At 40.5% G+C, this 19,449-nt stretch overlaps 1 protein-coding gene across 16 annotated transcripts in view; it reads left to right on the top strand.

Moving 5' to 3' along the window:
• Nucleotides 1-19,449, top strand: part of CADPS (calcium dependent secretion activator) — a 479,603-nt gene that overhangs the window by 339,268 nt on the left and 120,886 nt on the right. For 14 of the 16 annotated variants that reach the window (XM_029242782.1, XM_029242794.1, XM_029242791.1 and 11 more), the window contains 3 exons: nucleotides 13,146-13,247; nucleotides 14,958-15,021; nucleotides 15,433-15,556. In XM_029242782.1, coding sequence (XP_029098615.1) covers nucleotides 13,146-13,247; nucleotides 14,958-15,021; nucleotides 15,433-15,556 — 290 coding nt within the window. Of the gene's footprint in view, nucleotides 1-13,145; nucleotides 13,248-14,957; nucleotides 15,022-15,432; nucleotides 15,557-17,917; nucleotides 17,987-18,820; nucleotides 18,839-19,449 lie in introns of all 16 variants that reach the window. The other 2 variants (XM_029242780.1, XM_029242779.1) reach the window with 2 other exon arrangements.

Raw genomic sequence — 19,449 nt, 5'->3', positions numbered from 1 at the left:
ACTACCGAAAAGGATTGTGAGTGGCACGTTGAGGCTTGTAAGGGTCTATGTTTGCATTGCATTTTTAAAGGAAGAAGAAATCGTAATATTAAATATCAGTTGTGTGGAATTCTACAGTTTACAAAGTGCTTTCGTACATTCTATCTCATTTGCTATAACGTTTTCAGGTTAGCTGCTTTGACACCCATTTTGCAGGTGATGAAACTGAATTCTGTAGATTGAGGTGGCAAAATCCCAGATATTCTGAGTCCAAAGCTCCTCCTCTTTGTACTACATCAGCACTGCACATAGATTCTAAAGATCTGCGTATTAGAACCTGTTCTGCATAAATCTAGGATTATCATATCTCACTTCTATACCTCAGTTTTCTCATCTGCAAAATGAGCACACAGAGCATCTGTAATATCCCATCAACCTCTGAAATTATCTTCTGTGGGTTATAATAACAAGTAAAATAGTCCATTGTTAGATTTCGTAAGTAACATTGAAATAAAATAAGGATAATTGCCACCGTTTAATACGTGTTTGCTATATGCCAAGCACTGTGTGAAGTGCTATTTACATATATTACCTCATTTTATACTTATTGCATCACTGTGAGATCTGTATTATTATTCTCCTCACCTAACAGCTGAGGAGTTTGAGGCTCAGATGTATTCAGTCACTTGCTTCATAGCGAATACCTGTGTGGGCCTAATTCAAACATGGATATTCTGACTTTGGAGCTTGGATTTGTAACCTCTCTGCCTTACTACCTGCCCAGCATTAGCATTTGTGTATAGTGTGAGATGCAAATTCAGCCATTTGATATGATTTCAGCATTAGGTGAGATCCTCTAGCAGCCGTCTGAATTAGTTAAAGACTTTTCCATTTTTGTCCTAAAAATGTCCAAAATCAGTTTGGCCCACCTGGTGATTTTGACCTTGTGGAAGAAGTCAGAGTGTATCTGGAGCTTTAGACCACCTAAAAGGAGGGTCTCCTTTGAACACCAATTAACAGCCTTTTGGTACTGGGGGAAAAAACCCATTTTCCTACCTCTTTCACCAGGATGAACACTGTTTGTGTGGAGAGGTTATCTATTCTTTGACCCACAATAAGAAGGAACTCATGACTCATGGAAACAAATTGCCCTTTAACTGAATTTAACTGAACAATAGAGTTCATTCCTACTGGCCTCTCACAACCAACTTTAGATTAGGTAAAAAGTAGCTTTTTACCTAATTTTCCATTTTTTACATATTCATAACTCAGCAGCCCCCCCTAGGTGAAGGCAGAGCCCGGCCCTACTGCAACTGGACATCATTAGTGATGGCTCAGGTGCTGGTGACTGGGTTTATCCCACCTTCTTTGAAAACCTGTGCCCTGTCTCTGTGAAACACTAGACCTACTTGAATCTAAACTATCTAATCCAAAGTAGACATATCTGGTCAATCAGGAAGGTGTTTGCTCTTCATAATTCCAAGCAGTGGAAGATATGGAACCATCACATGTTTGGAATCTTTTAGCATAGTGGTTCTTGACTAGGGGTGATCTCTTCCCCTGGGGACACTTGGCAATGCCTGGAGACATTTTTGATTGTCACACTGGGGCAGGGCGGTGCTGTTGTCATCTATGGGTAGAGGCCTGGTATGCTTCTAAATACCCTACAATGCACAGGGCAGCCCCCTGCAAACAAAACCCAAAACATCCAACTTTCAGGTGATGGGATGAAATTCCTCCGTTTTACTTGGATTTTGGTTTCTTTTACACAGACGTATTCTGTGTCTAAAGGCATGACACTGATTTTCAGCTTGTGCAGGGGGTGTCACACCGTGGTGTGCATATAAATCACAGGGGGAGTTTGTTAAAGTGGAGAGTATGAGGACCCATCCTCAAATAATTTCATTCAGCAAGTCTTAGATGGAGTCAAGCATCTGCCCTTGTAATCAGTTCCTCCCCACGTATTTCTAAGGCATTTGGTCTGCAGATCCTACTTACGCAAGGCCTTGGTAGTCTAACTTGGCTGCACATTGGAATCACTTAAAAGAGCCTAAGAAATGTTGATGCCTTAGCCCCGCCTGCAGAGGTTCTGATTTAGTTAGTCTGGGATATGGCCTAAGCATCATGGTTTTAAAATCTTATATGTAGCAACATTTAAGAACCACTGATTGAGGGAACATTAGTTTGCACTAGCTCTTTAAAACTGAACCCATTTTCTCAAAGAGAAAGGGAAAGAGACGGAAAATGTGGGTATGTTCAGCTGGCTGCACTTGGCGATCATCAGATCCACAGATGTAAATCGCTATATCTTCTAATTTTTAAATCAGCTCCTAAGGTTGCAGTACTTAATTTTCACCATAATATTTTTAGTATTCTTTCTAGATGACATTTAGATTAACATCACTTTGGTCACTGTCCCACAATGACAAGGCAGTCAAACAGCTCCGATGATTGCAAGTTGCGTCAGTGTTCCTTGGATCCCTTTATTATTGGGATTGGAAATTTTTCTCATTTACATTATTATTTAACATTTCTTGAATGCCAGTGCTGTTCTTCACATATGGCCTGCGGAGAAAGTACATTGTATCAGCAATTAACAAATCCATAATGCCAACGCCCCAATCCAAAGTAAGATGCGTAGATTAATGAGTCTGTGAGCAGATGTAAGAGGGCATGAGTCCTAAAAATCTCTGAAAATGCATCCAAGGATTCTTTTGGGAGATGTATTTGGAGCCAAGGTGCCACTTGTGTGCAAAGACCATGTGATCCCTGTGGCTTAGATCTGAGTAACTGAACACTCAGATGGAGCTCACTTTTCTCCTCTGTTACTCCATCAGCTTCCCTAAGTCAGTAAGTGGTTCCATCCACCCAGCTGCCCAAGACAAAACCTTGGGAGCCATGCTTGATGTTTCCTTCCTCAGCACGTCACAAGGATTCAGTTACCGTGCCCTGTCAATGCCCTTAAATATGTCTCAAGTCCATCCACTTCTCGTTCTCTTCAATGCCACTGCCAGAATTCAGGTCTCTGTCTTCTCTCCCCTGGACCACAGCTTTACTGACCGTGTCCTTGCCTCCAATGTGGGTCCCTCACTCCCAATCCATGTCACGTAATGGTTTCCTTTATTTCTTTTTGGGGAATGCCTAGCTGGAAGTAAATGAGTCATTTTGCCTATGTATATTTTTCCTTCTTCTCCAATTTCTGCTTCCCTCCTTCCCTTCCTCCCTTTCTCTCTCTCCATGTTACACACACATACACCCATCATGACATTATGTCTGGTGTTTTTAACTCTCCCTCCGCAAAAGAGAGAGAAAAGACTATAGCAGGGTAGTTCTCTTTTACCATCCTGTGAATACAGCAGTCTGGTAGCAGGCAGGCATGGTTGGGGGATGACAGTGACATTCACATTCTTGGTCTCATGTTACACACTGACACAGGCATTATTGCACTTGTGGACAGGAGCACGTGGCTGGTTGGCCTCCTCTCCTGGCTCTGAGCAGGTAGTGCTGGCCTTACAGATGTCTGCGTCATGCTCTCTAAATCCTAAAGAACCAGCTTCACCTAATCAGAAGGACTTCTAAGAAGGAGAGGGAAAAAAGTCCAAACACATTTCAAGTAAAAATCTGCATCCCAAGAAAACCTTTTCTCTAGAGCTTATATTCTAACTTTTAACCCATGTGACTCTCCTCCTAAAGGAAATCTGTCCCATGACAATAGCATATTTTCCAGCTCAGACACAAAATCTTATAAAATGTGCTGCATCCCCTGTCTCATTGGTGCAGTCTCTCTGGCCCGTGACAAACCATCCAAATAACGTGCATTTTCCTTCTAAAATTCCACCAGTGTGTCCTCATGCTGTGTTTATTAGATTCATTGGTGCAAAAACGTATTTTCAGATGTCACACTCTATTTAGGTAGGGTAGGTGTGATACCCAAAAGCCACACATATCACTGCTCTGACCACTCAGAAGTCTGTACATAAGGTCATTTGGTGTTCAGGGTGGAATTAAAAACCTAATTGTCTATGTCTGTCTAGAAATAAAGAAACCCACCTCTTCACTTAGTCCTCAAAAAGGAAAATCTGTGTAATACAAATTTTGGAAATTGGTCCTTCTCTGGGGAAAGATATAAGTACGTTCCTGCGATGCATACATTTTGTACCATTTCTCTAATCATCTCTTGGGTTCTTGCTGCTTTCAGAACGTGGGCAGAGCCTGGACCACTTTAACTAATGTCCTTGTGCCAATAACATCCACGTTCTGTGAGACTGTTCAGAGGCAGGGACTTCTCCATCACTCCCATCCTTATAAGAGAATGAAGACACCTTCTGTTATTGTTGGGTTATAGCTACATATTTAGAAAAGCAGTAAACAAGTCAGAAAAGTCTTGACCTGTGTATTTTTGCCCTCTCCTGGCCTCTTTTTCAAACTGACTAAAGCCAACCTGAAAGAAGCTTCAATGTGCATTTGTAATGTAGAAACTGCTTGTTGTTGTTCCCTATCTTACTCTTTGTGATACAAACACTTGATATATTTGTTTTAGCAGCGTGTCTAAGCCCCAGGGCATCAGGGCATAATTAGAAAAGGGCATGGGCTGGAGGGAGAGGAGGAAGAAAGGGTAAGGCTGGGCTTTGATAATGAAGCGGTGACTACAGGACGTGAGAGTCCTAATTACAATTTATAATTAACCTAGAGATTATACATACTGTAAGGTCGGATCTTAACAAACGGCACCGCACCGCGAAACAGAGGAAAGCTTCAAGTGAGCTTCATTAGGGAGCGCTCCCGGGCGAGGTTCACTGGTCCGAGAGAAAGGGGCCAGAGAAGTCGCACCCGGGCGAGGGTTGGGCAAGATTTTATAGGGGAAGAAGGTAAAGGGGTGTGGTGAATCTGGGGGGGCGCAGGGTATTCCTTATTTGGTGGTCTTTTCGGGTATCCTGGGGAACCGTTAGTCCCGCCCCTCGAAAGGCGGGAAGGCTGGGCTGGGTGCAAAGTCCCCAGGTCAGTTCCTGGAACTGGGTGGTCCGGAATGTCTCCAGGTCAGTTTCTGGAACTGGGTGGTCCGGAGAGTTTCGGTCTGATGCAACCTGTGAATCTGATTGTGTTCCCCTGCCTCGGGCCGGTTGGCCTTACACATACCATCCAGAGGAGTGAGTGGGGATGTCTCCTTTTGAGATGATGATGCTTTGGTGCGGTCTTGAATGTGTAGTTATTAACCATTTGAAAGAGACAAAGGAAAATATTCCACACTAGGATCAAATGCAAAAGTATCATTCTGGAAGTTGTAAGGATTAAGAATTGCTAGAAGAAGTCAGTTTTTTTTAAAAAAGAGAAGTTAAGAAAGTGTGTTTGGTCTAAATGTTCTATTTAGGGACCATTACAAGGAACGGCTACTAAAATATTCTGTTCCACTCTGACCCTTTCAGCTCTCGTGTTTCTGGGCTGGAACATTTTTGTAGCACGTAGGATTCAGTTATCGTGCTTGTTTACGGACATTTTCATGGATCTGTAATGCGGTCTGTAGGCATGCATCCATTTGGAGAGAGAGAATATATCATGTTTACGGTGCCTGCACCGGCATATGTGGACATTTGCATTTGGAGAGAAAGTATATTCCCACTTCAACTGGAGTTTTACCCTTTGTTGATAGTGATTGGAGCTTAAAGCTGGCTGTATGCAGAGAGGTGGACCAGACGCTCTTTCCTCTTTTGTTGAATTCACACATTTCTTTTTACACTGGATTCTACACTTGATCACCAAATAGAAGCGATAGCAGAACACATCAATCATTGTATGCTTTGAATTAATTTAGTAACCTGACCTTCTTGAAAAGATATCTTACCTTCCCAACGGAGGTTTTGTGGCCCGGCTTTCAACATAATGTGGAGAACCCTGGTAGCAGGATAATTAAACGCTAGGACTCTGCGTGCTCACCTGGGTGAGTAGCAACAATTTAACGCCCCCAAAGAGGTCATTTCACTTTCACAAAACACAAGGTAGCTTGAATTCTTTGGCTCAAATGTTCACACTTAATTTCAAGCATCAAAATAAAGTATTAAAAGCCTTGTGCTTAATCATATTGGATTAATCCTACAATAGACAATTAACAAGCTCTAGCTCAGAAACATTTGGGGAAAGGGAGAAGAATTTGCATAACTAGTCCTAAAGTGTGGGCAGCCGGGTTAGGGTCATTTTAATCTGACCAAAAAAACCCCCAAAGAACCCAGAAAAACACAACTCTAGATGTATTATTATTTGTGACATGGCTCAAGATGGGAGGCTGTGAGGAGAGTGAAGATGACAGAACTGGTGCTAACCACTGTGACAAGAACTTGAAGAGCAGCCGACGTGACATCTTTCCTATCGTGCTGCCGAAAATGTCAACTTTGTGAAGGACAGTGAGAAAATGGTTTGCCGAAAACTTGAAAGGTGGATTCCAGAGATGCCTGCTGTGTCAGATGCAATGTAGTCTGTCGTGGCCCGAGAGGCCCACTTTGGGCTCTGATGATGGCCTGCCGGTGGGAGAGCTTCCAGTCTTTGACAGGGCTCCAAAAATGACTGCACTTGACCTGCATATTGTCTCAAGTTTGCAGGGTCATGATATACAAAAAGTGAGTGGTTAGCCAGTGTGCAGTTAGGTGGAACCAGTGACCAGGGGCCATATTTCCTTGTGTGTGTGTGTGTGTTGCTAAAGCTAGGTTCAAAGCTATCAATGCTTCTACTAAAATTGGGAGCCAGAGGATGTGTGCCTTATGAACTTACATCAGTTCCACATAAGTAACAAAAACTAATGCTGGATAATCTAAATAAAAGAGAGTTTATGGGGATGATGCCAGGAGCCTCAAAAAAAAAAAAAAAAAGGGAGGGGGAAACTGGAATCAAGGCAGCAACAGAAAAGTAGGAAACAGGATCAAAGCAGTGGTCCAGTCCTTACCTGCACATTGGAATGACCTAGGGAGCTTTAACTTGACATGTGTAGGCCCTGCTACAGACCCACTGAATCAGAGCTTGAGGGTGGGACCTCTCAAAGCTCTACTGGTTCTAAGATACAGTCAGAGATTAAGAACTACCGACCTGGGAGAACAAGCTGGGCAGGGCACAGCTGCTGAGACAGCAAACCCCACCAGTTTCTTTTATCCTTACATCATTTACGTGATATAAAGGTTCCGGGAACGAGTGTCCAGTTGGCTGAGTGCAGCTCTTAGTCCGGCTAAGATGTATAGTGACCCCCCCAAGGCAGGAGCTGGCCTGCAGGAAGAGTACACTCCTCAGTTTACACACAATGCAGCCAAGGTCATTCCTCCAAATGAAATTCGAGTGCCCTTAGGAAGTGGCAATGGACCCTAAGAAGTGCAAAACCACCAGCGGAAAATGTATCAGTCAGGATACAAGAGGGCAGAGGATTCAGGCTCCTAGACACATGTTCTGAGTAAAGACACATCTCAGCCTGGGGTTTGCTAGGTAGGAGTTTAAAAATCCAGCTTCAGCCCTCCTCTTCTCTCATTCTTTGTGATTCCTTAAGTGTTAGAAGTATTGAGAAAAGAACAAGATGCAGAGCCAGTTTTATGACAATTATAGAATCACCCCCAAACGTTTCCAAAACAGAGAAACAAAAGCATGGCTTCTGAGAGACACCAGTACAGTTCTTCTACTTATTTTGCAGCCAGCACTGCTTGGAATGGCACCTAGAAAACAGTGCAAATGCCATTTTGGGAAGGGGTTGCTAGCTTCATAAGTGGACCATATACTTCTTAGAGAAGACCTCTGGTTCCAACTTCACTCAATCCAAGGGAAATTGGGAACCCTGGATTCCCAATTCCAAAAATACCGTTTCATGCATTCAGCCACCCACCAAATATTTTTTCGCTCTAAGACAGAGGTTCTCAAAGTAAGGTTCCCCGAACCAGCAGTACCAGAGAACTTGTTACAAATGCCAGTTCTAAGGTCCCACCCCAGGCCTGTTGAATCAGAAACTGTGAGGTGCCCCAGCAGTCTGAGTTGTCACAAGCTTTCCAGGTGACTCTGAGGCAGGCTCAGGTGGCCACTACTCTAGGGAAAGTATTTCATTGCTTCTGTGAGAACAGTGCTCCCTATATATTGACCCAGGATTTTTCAGTTAGTAGATCCATAGAAATCTACCAAAACCTGTACAATTAATATTGACAGATTACAGGGGCCAATGGAAGAGAAATCGATGTTTGACAGAATTTTCAATAATAACTATATGAGAAATCAAACACCCCACAAAGGATATTTTTGCTTTTTAACTGATGGAGTGACAGCCCGTGATCTTGGACAAATTATATTTTTCCTGCACGTCTCTCCCTCAGTTTGTAAAATAACACCCCCTGTTACCAGTATAATTTCAGAGCAATTCCGGCAATTACAAATAAATGTGCATTGGATGTCGAAATTGTGATGTGTTTTATCACCTGGGTTTTTTTTGGTAAACTCCGTACTATGTGTCTTACAGACTCAGATTGGTTTGTTTCATTTATTTAAAATGAAACTATTCGGGCTTCCCTGGTGGCGCAGTGGTTGAGAGTCCGCCTGCCGATGCAGGGGACACGGGTTCGTGCCCCGGTCCGGGAAGATCCCACATGCCGCGGAGCGGCTGGGCCCGTGAGCCATGGCCGCTGAGCCTTCGCGTCCGGAGCCTGTGCTCCGCGACGGGAGAGGCCACAACAGTGAGAGGCCCGCGTACCGCAAAAAATAAAAAATGAAACTATTCACACTGACATAGGCGATTAAGAAGCAAATTTAAGAAATGACAATAATTTTTAGTTGTTTACCTTTTTTGAATAGGGAGATTAATGGTGTTCACAGAGTAGTTCAAGGAGACACGGAAGCTGCCATCTGATACCTTTAATAGTTATAAATGTGAATCATCAGAACAAAAGGGGAAAAAACATAATCAGATGTTATGTTTATAATACCCCTTGTAGTGAGAATTACAGGAAAGCCAGGCACAGACTAAATGTTCAGTTTTTGTCATCTCAAACACGAATCTAAAAGCTGCCTTCTAATTGCCTAATTGCCTTAGAAGACTTGTTGGGTAAGGAAGGAATGATTTTCTTCACAGAGAGGTTTATTTCCTAATAATGGCCACAAACATCTCTGGGCTGCCTGTGTTAAATGGTTTTCAGGCTTTTTCCTGTGATCTATAAACTCCTCTCTGAATTGTACCTTATATTTAATAACATTTTTCTCTGGCTTAATTCCCTGCTAAGAAACAAAATGCTTAAAATGGCTCGACTTTTCCCAAATCGATTGTGTGCATGTACACACGCCAATTGTATAAACATGTGTTCAGTGCATTAGCAAGCTGAATTTTGTATAAACAAAATTCAAAAGCCACAGCTAAAGAAAGTTGTAGATTATAACAGACACATGAGACGTTACTACAGAAAGTGTCACAGGTATTTCGTGGGGCCAGTGAATTCATCCTGAGATTTAACTACAGATTTGTGGGCATTTTATGTTTAAATAATTTTTAAATAAATTTCTTAAATTAACATTTGAGATTTTTCCTGAAAATTTGAAACTAAGGACACGTGTATGGATTCCAACAGCCTACCTGATATTTACCATTTTGCCTCTAAGTTCAGGAGGGTGTGAAGAAATGGACTGTATAGCATTTTACTATTTAGGGGTATTTTCTACAAAGTGGGTGAGGGGAAGTTTTTTCTTTTTTCAAGTAGGGCATTTTTAGTACTTAAAAAGAAGGGAAGCTGACCAATAAACCCCTAACAGGAGGTACACTGCTATCTTTTGCCAAGTCTTTTGTGCAGTCAGACTGGTCTAGTATACAGGATTTTCCCAACTTCTGCTGGATCCTTGAGAAGGCCTATAAATAAGACCATTTGTTTGGTCTCAAGATGACTTGCATTTGCAAACTGAAGAATGTTCCAATAGAAGTTTCATGGTGACGCACCAATCTGCAAACTGGCTCAGCCAGTAGTCAAAACAAGTCAGTACAAGATCTGGGAGCTGAAGACTTTGAATGGGTCAGATTATCCTTCGTCTAATTTGGCACAGATAAATTTGGGCTATAAATATGCAGCCTTCCTTTGTATTTTCAACTTGAATGGGCCAAAGGAAATAAGGAAAATGTGTGTGAACCTGTTGGTAATTCAGAAACATGAGAATACTGTGATTAAACTGAAATTCATTTATTTATGCCAGGGTCATTCTTTCTATTAAATGAGCAGTAGTTCTCTAAGATTGAAAAATAGCCTATGTGGTTAGTTCTTTTTTCCACCCTTATTGAGATATTAACACATACCATATGTAAGTTTAAGATGTACAATGGGATGATTTGATACACGGATACATTGTAAAATGATTACTGCATAAGGTTAGTTTCGTATAATTACTCTGTGTGTGTGTGTGTGTGTGTGTGTATATGTATGTGTGTGTGTATAACATTTAAGATCTACTCTCTTGACAGCTTTCAAGTAAATAATACAGTACTATTAATTATAGTCACCATAGGGTATATTAGATCCCCAGAACTTATTCCTCTTATAGCTGGAAGTTTGCACCCTTTGACCAACATCTTCCCATTTCACCCACTCCCCAGCCTCTGGCAACCACCATTCTCCTCTCTGTTTCTATGAGTTCAGCTTCTTTAGATACCACATGTAAGTACTATGTGTTTATCATACACATATCGGTGTTAACCTTACTGTCTCATTTATTTCACTTAGCATAATGCCTTCTTTTTTGTGGCTGAATAATTTTCCACTGTGTAAGTATCCTTTATCCGTTCAGTTCATCTGTCAATAGATAATATTGTCAATAAACAACATAGGTTGTTTCCCTATCTTGGCTATTGTAAGTAACGCCGCAGTTAACATGGGGGTGCAGATATATCTTCAAGATGGTGATGTTCCAGATGTAGAGAACAAACGTATAGACACCAAAGGGGGAAAGCGGAGGGTGCGGCGGGTGATGGTGGTGGGATGAAGTGGGAGATTGGGATTGGCATAGATACACTAATATGTATAAAATAGGTAATAAGAACCTGCTGTATAAAAAATAAATAAATAAATAAATGAGAAAAAAAAAGATACTGATTTCCTTTTTTTCAGATACATATACATACCCAGAAGTAGGATTGCTAGATCACTTGGCAGTTTTATTTTTAATTTTTGAGAAACCTCCGTACTGGTCTCCATAGTGGCTGCACCAGTTTACCTTCCCACTAACAGTGCAGGAGGGTTCATTTTTCTCCAAAGCCTCTCCAGCGCGTATTTGTTGTCTTTTTGTTTTGAGAACAGCCATTCTGACAGGTGTGGGGTGATGTCTCACTGCAGTTTTGATTTGTATCTCCTTGATGATTAATGATGTTGAGCATCTTTTCATGTACCTAATGGCCATTTGTATGTCTTCTTTGGGAAAAAAGTCTATGTCCTCTGCCTATTTTTAATCAAATTATTTGGGGGGGGAGGTTTCTATTTTTTATGAGTTCCTTCTATATTTTGAATGTTAACCCCTTATCAAATAGATGGATTGCAAATATTTTATCTCATTCCATAGGTTGTCTCTTTTTTTTTTGGCAATAACAATAGCAAACATTTATTGAGCACTTATGTGCCAGGGGATTTGTATGTGTTATCATGTTCCATGTGCTAATTAACCCTTATAGAAACCCTCAGGAAGGACTGTTTTTATCCCTGTTTGATAGACAAGGAAACTGAGTCTCAAAGAAGTCACAAACTATTAAGTGAGAAATCCAGCTTTAGATGTTAGGCAGCTGTAGGTTGTCTTTACATTTTGCTATGCAGAAGCTTTTCAGTTTGCTAGAGTGTCACTTTTTTTGTCTTGTCTATTTTGCTTCTGTTGTTTGTGCTTTGGTGTCATATTCCAAAAAAGTATTGCCAAGACCAATGTCAAAGAACTTTTCCTCTATATTTCACTCTAGGATTTTTACAGCTTCAGGTCTTACATTTAAGTCCTTAATCCATTTTGAGTTCTTTTTTGTGAATGTTCTAAGATAAGGATCCAATTTTATTCTTTTGCATGTGGATATCCAGTTTTCCCATTGCCACTTATCGAAGAAACTATCCTTTCCCCATTGAGTATTCTTGGCTCCCTTGTCAAATATTAGTTGACCATACATGCAAGGGTTTATTTCTGGGCTCTCAACTCTGTTCCATTGGTCTATATGTTTGTTTTTATGCCAGTACCATACTGTTTTGATAACTACAGCTTTGTAATATAGTTTGAATTCAGGAATTGCGACGCCTCCAACTTTGTTCTTTCTCAGGATTCCTTTGGTTATTTGGGGCTTTTGTGGTTCCTTACAAATTTTAGGATATTTTTTTCCTAGTTCTGTGAAAAAAATCCCATTGGAATTTTGATAGGGATTGCATAGAATTTATAGATGGCTTTGGGTAGTACAAACATGTTAACTATATTAATTCTTCCAGTCCATGTACACAAGATATCTTTCCATTTATTTGAGTTTTCTTCAATTTCTTTCATCAAGGTCTTGTAATTTGTACAATGTCTTGTAATTTGTTGTTTAGTTAATACATGAGTGGTGAAATTAATCCGAACATCTGTAATTATAAGCTGGAAAGTGAGTCATTTAACAGCATTTACCTCTGGGAAATATAGACACTTACAGGACTCCTGGTTTTCATAGGAGTTTGTGTGCATAGTTCAGGAGTCCCAAACATAAGTGCCCACAAGAGAGACAGGTAATGTAAATTAGAGATATGGACCCGGAGAGTGCCTGCCCCAGCTAAGGAAGAAGCTGTTTGTTGCCCCTCTCCAATTAATGCCAGCTGTTCCAAATTTGTGAGAGAATTGTATCATAAAACTTTCCTAATGTAAAAAATGTTGGCAAGCAGTTCAAAATTGCAAAAGGCTGTGAGCCAAACAGAGCAGGTCTAGAGGTTGGCTTTAACCTGCAAGCCACCCCTTTGTACATTTTACCATTTCACAATAAATGAGCAACAGTTCTGCAAATGTCTCCAAATGATAACCTCAAAATACCCCATCCCCTCTAGTCGCTGGCACTGAAAAGCAGGACTTCTCCTCAAGTCACATCGATCACTGCAGTTGTTCTTCTAAAATGGATAGTTTCCTCCTGCTAGAGATCTGATTTGATGGTGTCAGCGTATGAGGTTCCCGTCACCTCATGACATGTCTTCTTTTAGGCCTGATGGAATTGGAACTGTGACTGTTGAAGAAAAGGAACGTTTTGAAGAAATCAAAGAGAGACTCCGAGTTCTGTTGGAAAATCAGATTACACATTTTAGGTAAGGATCTGGGGTTAAAGGGCTTTTTAGGAGGATGAGACTGGGGAGGGGCAAATTAAGGGCTTGATTTTCTAAAACTGTAAATCTCTCAGAGACACACTAAATATTAGAAATAGCTGAATGAGGACCTACTGGATAGCACAGCGAACTATACTCAATATTTTTTAATAACCTATAAGTGAAAAGAATCTGAGAAAGAATATATGTAATATATATATATTATATATATATAACTGAATCAGTTTGCTATATACCCGAAACTAACACAACACTGTAAACCAACTATACTTCAGTAAAAAAAAATAAGAAAGAAATCGCTGAATGAAAAAGCCAACCAAGACAGTGTTCCCCAATATCCAGGAGACTTTGAAATCTTAAGTTCATTTTATTTCCACTGAAAGAACAAAGCCCTCTTCGTGTAAGCTGACCCTGATCATCAATCTATCTAAAAAATCTACTAAAATGTTGAATTTGACGCTTCTTCAAGGTTTTTAAATACAACAGTGAAAACTCCTGTGAATCAGTTCTCATAGGGAAGGAAGGCAGTGGTACCCAGAAGAGCACCCCCACCTTCTCCGTTACCTGAAAACAGGACTAGTGGGCTATGTGGGGAAAGAAAGAATCTTGGTTCAGCCTTGACAGACTGATCATGCACTTGCCCACACTCTCGAGACAGCTCGCGGGTCTGGGCTTGAGCCTTAGCACCACACAGCCCACTTCTCCCTTAGAGTCAATTAGATATTTTTAATGCTGCACTGGTGGTTTTGAACCCAGAGATCTTGGAATAGGAGCTCATCAATAGTAAGAGCTTTTATAATAGTGTAGTAAATAGTTCCTATTTATTAAATGCTTCCTGCGCACTGCACAGGGAACTAGAAGCTGGGTAAGAATGAACTCATTTTTTTTTTTTATTCTCAGGACAATTTGTAAGGTAGTTATTGTAATTCCCATTGAAACAAGGAGTAAACCGAGGTTGAGAGAAGTTAAGTAACTTGCCCCCGGCCCCTCAGCCAGCAAGTGAAAGAAATGGCATACATACATAGGATAGTCTGGGAGGATGAGGAAGAGTGTCTTGAAAGGCTTATGACAGCCTGAAATAGTTACTAGAGCTCTTAGTGGTACCTGACATAGGTACCATCTGTGCCATCAAAAACCTCCTGGATAAATCTTTACTGGTCATACACTCTATGCTAGATACATTGCCAATAGAAAAAGATCAAATAACAATTAAAAACTACAATCAAGGAAGGACAATTAGTAGCATCATGAATTTGCTCAAAATACACTCCTGTATTTCCTATATTAATCCTCTGGGGATTTAGGTAAGTGTGTTTGAATTTTAGCCTGTTTCAACTAATATTGTTTAATGCCAGTCTGGTCTCAATAATTATATATAAGGTCACATTTGAGCTAACAAATGGTTCTCCTTCACAACAGAAATCCAAACAGAGCCTTATGTCATCACTGGAAATATTCTTTTCTGCTGCAGACATTTGCAGAGTCTCTCTTTAGTCATTATTCACACATACACATATATACATTATATACACACATATATGGTGTGAATTCAGATTAGCATAACACAACGTGACAAAATAAAAAGCATTTTCTGTTCCTGAGAGGGAGTTGCCATAGGAATCAAGTTACAGCATATTTCATTCTAAAATGTAATTGATTCAGGCAACCTGAACATTTTTCTGTCTTTTTTAGGTATTGCTTTCCATTTGGTCGACCTGAAGGTGCTTTGAAAGCTACCCTCTCACTCTTGGAAAGGGTAAGAATGAAAGTAAAAGACAAATGATATACACACAGAGACATAAACATCATGGTAATTAAATATTGTGGTTGAATGGCCTAGATTGTCATTTCTAAAGGATTTGTTTACCATTCATCAAATACCAGAATAAATATGAAGAAATTGCCAAAATTCTAGATATTTTATCTCCAGACTCTCAAATAGTTAGGATATATTGAAGATATGCTCCTTGCCCTTCCATGATTCATGGACAAGCTTTGACATCCTAACTGTGCACTGGAATTTTTTATTTTCTCTTTAACAATGGCACTCAATCTATGTTAAGTTGCAAAGAGGCATTCACAACTAATTTTAAACTGAATTCTTTAAACGTGAATGAGTAACACATTTCGTTGAACCATCTTAAGAACCTAATTTTTCCACCTATAGGTCTTGATGAAAGATATTGTTACCCCAGTACCACAAGAGGAGGTAAAAACAGTCATCCGTAAATGTCTAGAGCAGGCTGCTTTAGTCAACTATTCTCGGCTGTCAGAGTATGCCAAAATCGAAGGTAAGGCCCCCTTCTGCCCCCAATTTTTAATTTAAATTTTGGTATGCCTCCCTAGGGAAGTCTCTCTCTTTTCTGACGGGCACCAGAAAACAGTGGCCCATCTCTGTATGTTAAGCTGAAACTTGAAAGCACTTGAAATGGGATAGCTTCCTCAGCTGTGGCCACATAAATGACTGAAGGCACAGGGTCTCAGGAAACGGTCTTTGTAGGGAAGGATTTTGAATATAGGATGTTATCAGACAACTAAGGTCCTTCCAAGAGGCTGTGTTGGCCCTGACTTTGCTCTGTGGCTAATGTTTTTCTATGAAAGAGTTCTGTAGGGTGGCTACCTTCTTTAAATAGAGGAAAACTAAACAGTTTGTTGTCCACTGTTGATAGCATTGGAAGTAAAACAGGAACTGAATAAAGCAACATCAAGGTTTTGCCTAACTCTTGCTGCTCTCTTGAACATATCTTGTCTCTCGGTAGCTTTTCAAACTTGATGGCAGGTTAGTATTCGGCTGTCTCTGATGGCTCCTGGTTTGCTTTAGATCTTATTCAATCTTGTTACTCCAAACCTAGGATGGTTGTTGTCACTGCCCTCTCAAGTTTTAGGGAAGTGGTCACTAATGACCAAGTAATCGCCCAAAGGCACTTTGAGTCCACTCTACTTGAGAAGATATGGTTCTTTGGGACCTGTTCATTTGCAAAGGTATTAATCACTTCTCATTGTTACCCTGTTGGCTGCTATAGGGTGATTTGAAAACCACACCCAACTTGACCGTGGTGTAAGTGTATAAATGTGGAAGTTCTGTGTGCAAAACTCAATGTGTCCGCATTCTGGAATCTGATGTTCTCTCATGTGAAACACCCAAACAAAACCAGCAAATACCCATAGTCTGCCTTCAGGACATGACTGGGAAAAGAAAAAATAAGAGAGACCTAATCAATTAGCAAAACCCCATCACTTACCCTGCCAAAGTCCTTGTTTCCTTAGAGAATTAGGTTAAGGTCATTGTCAAATGCGCAGTGTTCTGTACATTCCATGTCCTCCTTCTCGCAATTTTGTCTGTCTGACAATGCAAATTGTGTACCAGTGGTAATGAATTCGTTGCTATGCATCCAGGGAGAAACACTTAAGAATTGGGCACTAAAAGGATGTTTATCAACTCTTGACTTGGTAATGAGTGACAAAAATAGAGGAACAAGGAGATCGTTAAAGGGCTATATTAGCAAATAATGATTCCAGCATTTACCTTCCCAGGACATAATGATTGGTTGTATTTGTTAAAGTCAACCGGGTACCTAGTAATTCTAGGCCAGGCCAGGCCAGGGATGGGATGGGAGCAAGAAACGTTCTGTTGCCACGTCTGCTGCCTCATGTGTAGGTCTTGGTCTAGCTATGACTAGTCTTTTGGTAAGATCTGCTCTCTTCTTTCAGATAAATATATCCAAAAACAAACTTTAAGATCTGTAAGTAAAAATGCATTCATTTCTGAAGTAGATCAGCTGGTCTGTAATTTCCTTTTGTGCCTCAATTCTTCTTGGTTGTGTTAATTATCTTTTGCACTGTGACTTTTAGGGCTGGGGGTTCTTTGAAGAAACCAATCTTTTTTTTCCAACTCTCTTTTCAGAGAAGTACCTCATTCCACACTACCTGCTCTCTTCCGCTTCTCTCCTTCCTTGTCCGTGATTGGCTCAGCCACTTTTTGACGTTAACCCTGCAAAAGTGGCTGTGACACCAATTTCAAAGCATGCTGGGATTGTTAATTCAGACAACCCAACATCCTCTGGCTGCATGTATCAGGTTTTCTTTCATGAACATAGTCCACCATAGGCTGAGACATGGCAGCTTTAAATATATTACTACCAGACAACTTTCTTTTACAAGGTTCTGATCCTACCCCCAGCAAAGAAATCTTGCATTTTGACATTTGAGATTCTCTGTGACCATTAACAGCTTAGTTCCCTGAGAATGTTGGAAAGAAGTTGTAGTAATATTGCTGGAGACTATGTTTATGAAGAAATACCTCAAGAGCCTTAGATACTAAAGTCTGAAATCCTTAGTATCTTGGAGCCTTCAATCAATGAAATTCTGTTTCCCTTTATTCATGATGTTTTCGGTCATTGTATTCTTGCAAATAATTCTAAAGAGACGTGTAAAATCATGGTCACAATCTCTCTCGTGACTCACGGCATGCTGAATGGTTAATCCAGTAGATCTCCAATTTGGAAACTCCTTTTTCTTTTATCCTGTGTTTATCCCAAAATATTCTGTGGCTATTTTCCTTTGAGCTAATGTAACGTTTTCCTCTAACCTATGACCTATAACCTCTTGACCTCTGACCTAAGCCTCTTGCATGCCCAAATCCTCTTTTATAGGGAAAAAGAGAGAAATGTATGAGCATCCTGTCTTCTGCTTGGCCTCCCAAGTGATGGATTTAACCATTCGTGAGTACCTACCACCTCCTCGCCATGCTGTCTTCACTCTTTCTGTTTTCATTATTTCAAGAAAATTCAGATCCAAACCAACTCACTCTCCTTGCTTCAAGTTTTTTAGCATTGGCTTGTCTGTTGATTCTGTCTGTGAAACCCAGTGTGAGAAGTCCAGTCACTTTTATCAGCCTAACACAGGTTAGACAATTAAGCCATTTGTTTGTGATAAACTCAGATTTGTCTGTAAGTTTTTCAGTTATTCTCTGTCTGTGACCTGAATGCATTTTTACTTTGCTTGTGTGTAACCCCAATTTGTAAGGTGCTTGTCACTGGTACACAATCAAAAGGTAGCAGCTAGGTGGGGAGCAATGTGTTAGGTGTCAGATAAAGGACAGTTGGGGCCAAACCGTGCTTTCTTTTCCATGTTTAAGATGTCAAACTGTTGTGGGTAGATCACACAGGGTGGTCCGTTCTCTGTAAAAGTTAGATCTTATATGCCTCCTGTCTGTTCTCGGAAACTGGGAAGCTTTTTCTTGTTCTTTCTGGAGATTTGGAGTTGTCCTCGTCCTCTAAGCTCTGGCTAGAACGTATGACTTAGTTGTCACTTGGAGAGTTCATGTATGTGTCACAGCTTGATTTCACATTAAACTTAATTTGACTAATTTTCTATTTGTGCAGCATTGACCCCACACTTCTGGGCGGTGGGAACTCAAGGGCAACTTTTTCCTTCCAATATCATGTATCACACATAAGTGGGGGGCATTTTGGTTCACTTGCTCATTAATCCTTGCATATGTGTTCTTGTTTCTCTTTCTCTTCTCTCCTTGTCGTGCTTTCTCTTTCAAATAGAGAATCAAAAGGACGCAGGTGAACCAATTGTATATGCATTATAAACCATCAGGACTGTTGAGTTATATTTAGTTTTTGTTTCTGTTTTTGTTTTTTAATAGCTCCTTAATGTATGTACTCCCAAAGACTGATGTGGAGTTGCAGTAATACTTAAGGAGTTAATTTGTGCTGTCTAACTACATCTCATGCCCACTAGATGTTGACCTCTATAGAGCAGAATTTCTGTAAAGGCATAAGTTTTGAAGGAACAGAACCCTGGTTTGCTGTGGAGCTTCATTTCATCTTTGGTTTCAGGATTCCAGTGATTTGGCCTCATGTGCTTTTTTAAAAAAAACAGTGACTGAAGCAAACTAATCTTCCTCTTTGTTTTTCGTTTCTTTTTCCTGTTTTCTGCCCTATTGAGAAGTTTGTGTTCTTTGATGAATGTTTCTCGGCCAAGGCAGAGAGGAGTTGTGTCCGTGTTGTTCTTGTATGTATCACGTGATGAGGCAGGATGCACGCACAGGTGGCTAAACAGGGGCCATTGCTAGAAGTTTCACGAGAGGAAAGCCCTTAAATGTTTTCTGGCTTAGGCAATTTCCTTCTTGTTTGGTCCCCAAACTTCTGAGTATATTTTGAGGAAAGCTCGA

Source organism: Monodon monoceros, unplaced genomic scaffold, assembly GCF_005190385.1.
Source record: "Monodon monoceros isolate NGI ecotype Baffin Bay Population unplaced genomic scaffold, NGI_Narwhal_1 Super_Scaffold_3, whole genome shotgun sequence".
NCBI lineage: Eukaryota > Metazoa > Chordata > Mammalia > Artiodactyla > Monodontidae > Monodon > Monodon monoceros.
The sequence above is the reverse complement of the archived record's forward strand: the minus strand, read 5'-3'. Positions and strand labels throughout refer to the sequence as shown.